Source organism: Nymphaea colorata, chromosome 1 (assembly GCF_008831285.2).
Source record: "Nymphaea colorata isolate Beijing-Zhang1983 chromosome 1, ASM883128v2, whole genome shotgun sequence".
NCBI classification, from domain to species: Eukaryota; Viridiplantae; Streptophyta; class Magnoliopsida; order Nymphaeales; family Nymphaeaceae; genus Nymphaea; species Nymphaea colorata.
Genome location: NC_045138.2, coordinates 4,511,148 through 4,520,311, shown reverse-complemented (window position 1 = coordinate 4,520,311; position 9,164 = coordinate 4,511,148). Strand labels below are relative to the sequence as shown.

At 36.4% G+C, this 9,164-nt stretch overlaps 1 protein-coding gene across 8 annotated transcripts; it reads left to right on the top strand.

The window, feature by feature from the left end:
• Nucleotides 1-2,724: 2,724 nt before the first annotated feature.
• On the top strand, nucleotides 2,725-8,931 carry LOC116245910 (uncharacterized). Of its 8 annotated transcripts, none has more exons than XR_004170619.2 (6): nucleotides 2,725-3,008; nucleotides 3,751-5,012; nucleotides 5,485-5,559; nucleotides 7,921-7,969; nucleotides 8,093-8,168; nucleotides 8,673-8,931. XR_004170619.2 is itself a non-coding variant. In XM_031617523.2 (5 exons), exons 2-4 carry the CDS (start codon nucleotides 4,098-4,100, stop codon nucleotides 7,945-7,947), a joined length of 1,017 nt encoding a protein of 338 aa, XP_031473383.1. In that variant the 5' UTR covers nucleotides 2,725-3,008; nucleotides 3,751-4,097; the 3' UTR covers nucleotides 7,948-7,969; nucleotides 8,673-8,931. The 8 variants fall into 8 exon arrangements, 2 of the variants coding, with proteins under 2 accessions (XP_031473383.1, XP_031473382.1); XR_004170618.2 differs by having other exon boundaries at nucleotides 8,093-8,232; XR_004170615.2 differs by lacking the exon at nucleotides 7,921-7,969 and having other exon boundaries at nucleotides 7,970-8,168.
• The last annotated feature ends 233 nt before the right edge of the window (nucleotides 8,932-9,164 follow it).

The window sequence follows — 9,164 nt, the reverse complement described above, 5'->3', positions numbered from 1 at the left end:
ATACTTAAATTTTACGCTCCTTAATTTCATAAATTCATTTTAATTGTCCACTGCAATTGTTCCAGTTTGATTTGTTAAATTGCTTCATTTTTTATTATTTAATTTATTTTAAAACACAACCTGAATATTAAATTTCTTTTGTTATAATCTTTTTATCCAATTTGTGTAGCTTATTCTAAGCAATCATAAAATACGTCTATATAAACCACACGAACCAAACACTAGACATGATGATGCACAATATGTTATCGTCACTTTGTTCTAAAGAAAGTGCCGTTAGCACTTTGTTCATCAATGAAACGTGCCGCAAAGAAAGTGAATTATGACACTCCATGTACATGAATGAATGACTTGATAATAGTTTTATTATAAATGAATGACTTCAAAATAGTTCTATATTAAAAGTTTATAAAATTAATTTGAAGGCCACCATGGTTCATTGCAAATAAGTAGTGATAAAGTATCTTTGGATCTAAGAAAAAAAAGTATAAACTAGTAAGGTATGTTTGATAACCTCCAATGCGAAGCCCAAATGGAATTCACATTTTGTGGGACTCTCTATTTATATGAACACAGGATTTCCTAAGAAATGATTTAAAAAATACATGGCAAGGATGTGATTGTTTGAGATCCATTTTATAGAGGCGCACCACATTTCACCACTATAAAAACGACGATTGCATTGCATGTTCTTGTGATGTGGCCAAACATATTTGACATCTGATGGAGAGATCCCTTTATGGAAGGGCGTTTGATCGCTTTCTATTTTGATTCTAAAATTAAAATTTTAAAAACAAAATCTCGCCTCAAACTTGAATTAGAATGAAAATTTGTGTTTTAGTTTTTCTTTGTGATTGGCAGTCTGGAATTTTGATTAAAGCATTGGAAATAACATGTGTGGTCAAACGTGAATTAAAATTCTAGGATTGATGAATTAAGACCATTATGAGATATGCCTTAAACAAAAGTTTGAACAAAAAATCTAAAATTTTGGAATCGTAGTTGTTAATAATAATAATAAAATATTATTTTAAAATTTTTCGAACTGGGTTTTTTTGTTCTAAACCTAAAATCTGTACCCGGCAGCCCGTCGCGGCGCCCAGGTCTACTGCCTGCCGGTGGCAGGTTCCTTCCCTTCTTCTATTATTTTTATTATGAAAAAAATAAAAAATAAAAACTGCCATTCATTAGACAGCTTGGGCTTGATGTTCATATATATATATATATATATATATATATATATATATAGAGAGAGAGAGAGAGAGAGAGCACCCGTTTGTATCTCCTATAAGCAGTTTAAGGGCAAAAAATGGTGTTTTGCTGAAGGGCCGCAAAAGCTAAAGGGTGATTAAGGGTATGTTGATTTTGATAAAAAATGGTAGGGGAAGATAAAAACCCACTTTAAAAGATCCTCACAAAGAGGTTGCCATTTGTTTTATTTAAAGTTGCTTCCAGTGTCATCTCCACCTTATATTTTTTATCAATTAATATAAAAAATAGCAATATTATGTTAAAATGATTTTTTAGAAAAAATACAGGCAGCCATTAAATAGACTATCAATGGCTTAAGCTCATCTTTTCCATTTAGAAGTTTAAGACTCTCTTAAAGCCAAATCAAGTGTACAGTATTCAAGAGATTTGTGGACCCCTTAACAGTTCTTTTGTTTTTCATAATAATTAAAGCCTAGTCGCTTACATAATTAAAATTTAGTTTTTTATTTTTAGTGGGTGAAAAACTGAAATAAAAATGAATCATGCAAGAGCAATGATAAGAATCTTGTATATTTTCTAATCTCAAGAAGTACACCCAGCTTTAGCTTTGCACAAATAGAAAGACAATAGAAAATGAAATTAAAAAAGGCCTTCACGAGTATGAACTTTTTTCAAACTCTATTTGGATATCAGTGTCACCCAACTATTTAATTCTGACCACCCATATGAAAAAAATTGATGATTGAGAAAAAAAAGAAAAAGAAAATGTATGAACTAATACTACATGACAAAAATGTTTCCTGATTTGATTAGATGGTTGAGCGATTCTAAAAAAAACCATATCAATATCTCTTTCTTTCTCTTTCTATATCTTTTTCACTCTCTTTCTATATATATAACATTCCTTTAACCTTTCTCCTCCTTCCAATATCTTGGTAAAATTATATTGATCCCCTTTCATAGTTTATATGCATGCGTTGATTAGAATTCATCTTATGAGGGCTCTTGTGGCATTTGAAATGCTTTTTATTCAATGTCCAATAAAAAGGTATAGCATTGGGCAATAGAATCTCTAACTGCATTCTTTTTGTTGAGAAGTGAAGCTCAGAACTGCTCGGCATAAACTGGTAGGCCAAACTCCAGATTGCCTATTAATGAATTAATTCTTAGAAGTCGAAGAGAGGAGGTAGCACTAGATCCTGATAATAAAAAGTTCAAGTTTTCAACGTAAAAACCTCATAGGCCCACCGTGAAGTCGAATCTGATATCATAGTTTCATAATTGAATCTGAATATCAGATTGAAATCTGATGGATATGTAATAAAAAATTGTCTTCATTACATAAAAATATCAGATATTATTATGCTGGTCAGTACATAAATTCCGATTAAATCAGACCTTAGTAGAAACGATGGCCGACCATAAACTGAATAGTTCACGTGATCTAATGCACACTTTTTTTTGTTAAATATAATACCAAATTAAAACAAAAGCATCAAAGGTACCACCAACGTTACCTACTCCACCGACTAGAACAAATTCATGTCCTGACGAAACCATCTTCCAAGGCGTATTTACAGACAACTACGATCCTCATGGTGCCAAGAGCGAGATAATCTCGTCAACGCGTCGTGGCACCGGTACTTGGTGCTTAGCAAATGTTTGTCAACATTCTCGTCGTCAGCGTCGTCCCATGGATTCCCCTGTTTCCATTTTCTTTAGTATGTTCGCCCGATTCTCACTAGTTCCGTGCCTGTTTCGGAGTGGAATTTTGTGGCAACATGAATGACCGGCAGGTTGGTTTTCTTGCACTTTTCCTTCTTGTGTGACGTCCTTCCGTGGAAACTGGTGGAGTTTTGGGAGCCTTTTGCGGGTGTTGGGATTGGGATGCGGATTAAAGAATTTGAGTTTCAATTTGGTGGACATGTCCTTTTTGGTTGTTTAGCGAGACTGGCGTCGGAACTCAGTGTCTTCTGCTTGTCATTGATGTGAATAGTTAAACAAAACGATTTCTGAAGATGATTTTGATCACAACACGTGGTCCTGAATGTGGAAAGATGCACCCCTAAATCGTAATCGTGGATTTTGATCTCTCTTTCTTAGTTTATAAAGGGTATATATATATATATATATATATATATATATATATATATATATATATATATATATATATATATATATATATAGAGAGAGAGAGAGAGAGAGAGAGAGATTCTTTGTTTTTATTGTCTCGGTAGTCGGTCTGGTATGAAGCGTTTGGTGGATTTGTTCATTTATTCTTATCGGGTAACCACAATCTTCTTCCTTTCCTGCTTTAGTTATTTGGGTTTGATTTGTATGTGCATATGGGTGGGAGACTTTGATCGATATAGAATCCGGTGTCTGAATATTATGTTGCTTATCTTTGTACCAAACTTGCCAAACTAGTTCGCTGGTGATATTTGAGTTTTCAGCAACAAAGGAGACTGAATATCTCTTGGTTGGTGGAATTCGTAAATCTTAATTTCCGTCTTAGAGATCGTCTTATTTCTAATGCAGATGCTGGTCGCCATATAACAGTGGCATCTCTCTGTTCGAGCCAGTTTTTTATCACTGCAGAATGCCTCAAGCGCTGCAATAGTTTAATAACGAGCCATTGAGTTTTCTTGATTTCGCTGAGCCGCCTCTGTAGATAAAGCTGGTTCCATGGCTTTGCTTATTCTTACTGTTTTGATCACCAACTTTATGGCTTTTGGGGGCTTTATCTGTCTATCCAATTCAAAATGTTACGGCAACTCTAGTGCGTTGAAGAATTACGTTGTTTTTGTTGTTTGAAACACTTTCGGCAGTTTATGTTAGAAATTTTGTGTTTTAAATAAGCGTAAAATCGGGGCGGAGATTTTCATATGATAATGGTTGTGCAAGAAGACCATGTTCAATCTTGCGAATCTGGAACTGAGGACTGTAAAACAACTTCAATTTCTGAAGCCGAAAAGGAGGAGAGCCAGGAGACCACCTCTACATCTTATGAAGGTGCAGACGAGGAAGAATCGTCAGAAATTTGTCGTGTTTGTCAATCTGCTGAGCCTGATAGAAGGGGAGATGCTGCACTAGTTTTCCTGAACATCATTCCCCCTATAGATGCTGATTCACAAGGTGTCGGGGAAAATAGCTCAGGACATAAAGATAATACGAGAAATGCTCATGATGGCGTTGGTGATCCGAAGGACTCTGAAACGGAGCCTACTTTTCTTAAGTTTGTGAGTCCTGAAGGTGAAGTTTTTATCTGTAGTGCAGGTTTGGAAGCTGGGTCCTACCATTATCATGATGCGCTGATTAATCTTGGATGTTCATGCAAGAATGATCTTGCTCTTGTACATTATGCTTGTGCACTTAAGTGGTTCATCAATCATGGATCCACTGTCTGTGAAATTTGTGGAAGCATAGCAACAAATATTAGGACAGCAGATTTCCATAAGGTTATATTTTTGTTAAAGGAATGCGAGAGCTTAAGAGAAAGAACTGCTGCTGGAGAACTTACTCCTGTACATATGCAGTCAAATCCACGTGCGGATCCTGATGCAGTCGCTGCTATTCGATTGCTGAGACTTACTGAGATCTCTTTGTGGTTTAATCCACAGAACCATTTCACTACATTGTCACAAGGCACCATTGATCAAGCTTCCACCATTCCTGCTGAGGAAACTAGCTCCAATGTGAACCGTGCCACCAAATGGGCTGTAGAAAGTGCTGGGATACTAGTAGCCACCGGACTGCTCACGATAACCCTTGCATGGCTTATTGCACCTCGCATTGGAAAGGTATCTAAGCTTTTATGATGATTGAAATCTTAGGTCCTTCTTTTGAGCCATTAGCATGCTTAAGTCTGTAAGTTTTTCATTTGTTCATCAGCATCTCTTATGTACGAGATTTATGAAATTTTATCTGCAAAGAATATAGGTGGACGTGTGTCACTCTAAACTGATTATGACGTGCCTTCTTAGCTGGTATAATGGCCATACAAGAGATGATTGTTAGATAGGAGTAAATCAAAGTTGAGCCATGTGAAGCTGAATTGGTTTTCTTGCCCAGACCTTTCAACGGGGCATTGTTGCCCTTTTTTATTTTTGCTGTAATAATTTTTTGTCTTCTATTTGTTTTCCTTGCTTTGTAAAAAAAAAATAAAAAAATCATTGGTTAAAAGAGCATTCTGTTTGTGTCCCACTAAAGAATTATTCTTTCCTTTTAATATTTCATATATTCTGAGATCTTCTTAATAACTTTGTTTGACAGAAAACTGCTAGAAGTGGCCTCCACATTTTCCTGGGAGGGCTTTGCGCCTTGACCATTGTCGTGTTCCTTCGATTTGTAAGTAGAAAAGTTCCTGTGAATTTATTTTTGATAGAGTTTGTGCTGGTTCAAGTGCTGGTTTTTGTTGCCTTTTATGTTTAATCACGTGCATGTATCTATGGCTCTGTGCATGTTTTCATGCACATACACGTTCTTAGAGAAAAGAAAGGAATCAAAAAAATAAAACTGAAGAAGCAAGAATGGTGGTTTATGACTTAGGAATAATGGTAACTTGCCTATGAAATCTCATTGCTAGCTAGCCTAGCTTACCCCCTTTTATTTGCAATTTTATGTGGTTTCATGTCCTATTGGTATTATGCGATAATCCATGTTACATGAAGTCTGCAGATTTGGGGAATAAATAAAAATAGTTCTAAAAACATTTAATCTAAGTTGTAGTCTTTTTTGTTATGCATTACCCGGTCTTAAGAAGAATGGCTTTGTAAAGCTTATTCCTCCTTTGTTTAATAATTTTGTTCCTCTGTGACTCCCTCGTTCTGTATTTTGTTTTTTGCCTCACTGTCCGGTGGCTTCACTTCTTGAAGGTCATACTCTCAAAATAATGATGCATTTCAATTTTTGTTCAGAAAACCCATGGTTAACAGGGTCAAGTAGAGTAGGTCAGAATCCCAAATCCCACTTACGATGAATTGGAAAGCAGAATGCATCAAGAATCCTTTAGCGAAAAGGAGCCTGCAGGAATCCTGTGTTCTGTCACTTTACTTGTTGGTGTTTGGATACCATTGTACATTTTGATATTCCTTTTTGAGTTTATTACTTTTAGTTTGTTTACTCACCTTGGTTTATTGGCTTTTTACAAAATTCAATGTGCCATGAAACAGTTCTTCATGTCATTTCTCCTTTCCCAAATGATTGAAGAGTTTGAAACGATCGTTTAAGCCACTAGTAAACCACCCCTTAGCAGCGGTTCACTATACTGAACTATGTACTGCATATAGGACTTCATTGCTAGATAAGTAACTATTGTTGTTAAGTCTGTCCTAGTTGTGATTTACCTAGCTGGTAATTATATGAAAAGTATTTAGATCACAAAAATCAAGTAGCTTAACTGTAGTCGTGTGATTCTCATCATCATGCCTCATCATCTTCTGGGGAGACCTTGCAAGCTTTATTTCCCCTTTTCTGCCTAGTGCCGCACACTGTTTAATCTTACTAAGTCTTTCCTTTACATTGTCCTCCTATTACTTAATCTGTGCTTTCATTGTTATTTCTATTCTCTTTAACTGGAAGGAGTCAGGGTTTCTCACTTTTTCTTTTTTTTTTTGGGTGTGAGTGGGGGGGGGGGGGGGGGGGGCGGCGCGCGCATAGAGAGGTTTTTATAAATACGACAACCTTCTGCACTTCAGTGCCTTAATTGTGATTTGATGCTTTCAGGTTGTTTGGTGCCAGTTGTAGATTTGACCTTAGTCTTCCTCTAAGCTTAGAGCACTGTGGGCATCTTATTCTTGCAGTGTCTGCAATGATTTTCCGATGATTTGGTCAATTTGGAATCTTCGCTTTGTTATTGTCCATAACTTGCTTTTATCTTTTTTCCATTTTTTTTTATATTGTTCTAATGGTTATTGCCCCTTTTTCACATGCGTTGTTTCACCATCACCTGATACATTAAGTGTGTGTACAACGTTTTGCTTATCATACAGGGTGTAGATCTTCCTGAATCATCAAACTTTGCTTGCTTATTCATCTTATTTTGCACTTGCCTTTCCTTGTTAGACTTTTTCTTATTCTTTTCATTTAACTATTCCCTCATCCATTATCTAGATATATTCTATCTACTCTTATTGTACCTGTAGGGGTTCTCTGATCCATCTGTGGATGGTCTTGTCAAATACGTGACCTGTAATCTAATACCTTTTCTCATGCATACTGCAACTAGCTGTTATTATTCCGATAAAAAATTGGTTACAAAATGGCGAAGGACATTGGTAGTTTGTTGCCTCTTTTTAGGATATTAACACGAAATTATGGTAATGGTATTATAACTAGTTTTAGGGATCAGTACTCCAGGTTGTGCTGGAATTAGATCCATTATCTCAGGAGGCCTATGCGTGATCAGGTTTTCCTACTATGTCCTGCCATAAAATTTATCTCATGCATGTCAATGGCATAACTTTCAATTAGCTATGCATGACAATGGAAACATCGCATTTGCCCATTAGTCAATGTAGTGTTTCATATGTGGGTATTCCTCAACTTTGATTGGCAAGCACTGCCAAATTTTTTGTTCGTAATTGCCTGCCAATTTCTAATTACCTTTTTAGTGTTTTAGGTTGAACTCAAACTTTGCTTCGATCTCATCCTCTGTTGTTTCTTTCCATCTGATGATGTGTTTTCTCCCATTCACCTTTACTCTGGCAGGGTGAGGAGTGTCACTTCTGTCTTTGATCTGAGGACCTTGAACTTGCAGGTAGTGTTACCAAGAGTCAAGTATGGACCAGCATGTCATTGTGCAATTTTATTTGTCTTCTGGTCTCTCTTTGCTGTCTGGTCCTCTCGAGCTCGTGCCTGACTTCATGTAAATTGAGTGCAGCTAGTATGACATCAGTCTTCAAGAATCTAGAAGACTCTGTCTAGATGATCGCTATTGGTACAACTTGAGTGGCAAGGTTCTAGCTTTCTCATGAATCTTGGTGATTGTTGCTTAAGATGCTCCCATGTTCCTCACAATTGGTACTGTTCATTTCACATGATATGGTTCTTTCTTGCTGGAAAGTTGTAGGTTAATAAAAAAAATGAACATGTTCATCTTTCTAATTTCTACTATCAGTGCTTCAATACGTTGGCGTTTTCATATAAACAATTTGTGACCTGATTATACCTAGTAAATACAGTTCATCATGGCAGAAACCATGTCCTAAGGACCAAGATCTAGGTGGTATCTCTCACGTAGTGTATTCCAGAAAATCTTAACGTTAGTTCACACAGACATTGTAGTTGAAGTGCACAATTTTAAAGATTCCATCATATCTGTGGCACTAGCCAGATAACAATAGTTTGTTATGCATATTCTATGTATCGATTCATGGTACATGCTATGCCCTTTCAGGTTGATAACCATGAAAGAGGTTGGTACTCTGTCTGATTCTATGTGATCTTTGTTGCTCACACAGGTATGTGCTGTGGCAAGGAGGGTGATATTGTCCAATCATAATCGTCAGTATGGCTTCAATCCACCTTATGCCTAGAGTAGATGCTCCTTTTGAGAAGCCGACACCAGTTGAAATTTTGCAGGCTGTTACTCCTGTCTATAGGGGTTTCTGTCATTTTCTTGTTTCCTTTTATGTAAATGATACATGATACACGCAAGCAGCCAAATTATTGTAAAAAGAAGAAGCTTAGTTATCATCTATTTTTTCTTTTTAGAATGAATATCATGTCCTTGCAGATTTTTGTATGTGGATGGGCTTTAGCCTGGGATGTGGATCCGAGATTGTGAGCAGGTTCTTTCCACTAATATGTGGAGGTCTGCTCGTATGGGATGTTAACATTCCAGGAAGACATATTTGGAGGGGCTTACTGCTTAATCTGATCCTTGTCTTTGCAATGGACCACTTTGTAAAGATCTTGGTTTTTGTTCATATTAAAATTTAGTTTGCTCCATA

Bases quoted from the DNA above. Each gene is read 5' to 3' on its own strand.
- LOC116245910 (XM_031617522.2), top strand. From the start codon at position 4,098: ATGATAATGGTTGTGCAAGAAGACCATGTTCAATCTTGCGAATCTGGA. The intron at 5,013-5,484 runs GTATCTAAGCTT...TTTGTTTGACAG, and splicing joins TTGCACCTCGCATTGGAAAG to AAAACTGCTAGAAGTGGCCT. The intron at 5,560-8,672 runs GTAAGTAGAAAA...TTGCTCACACAG, and splicing joins TTGTCGTGTTCCTTCGATTT to GTATGTGCTGTGGCAAGGAG.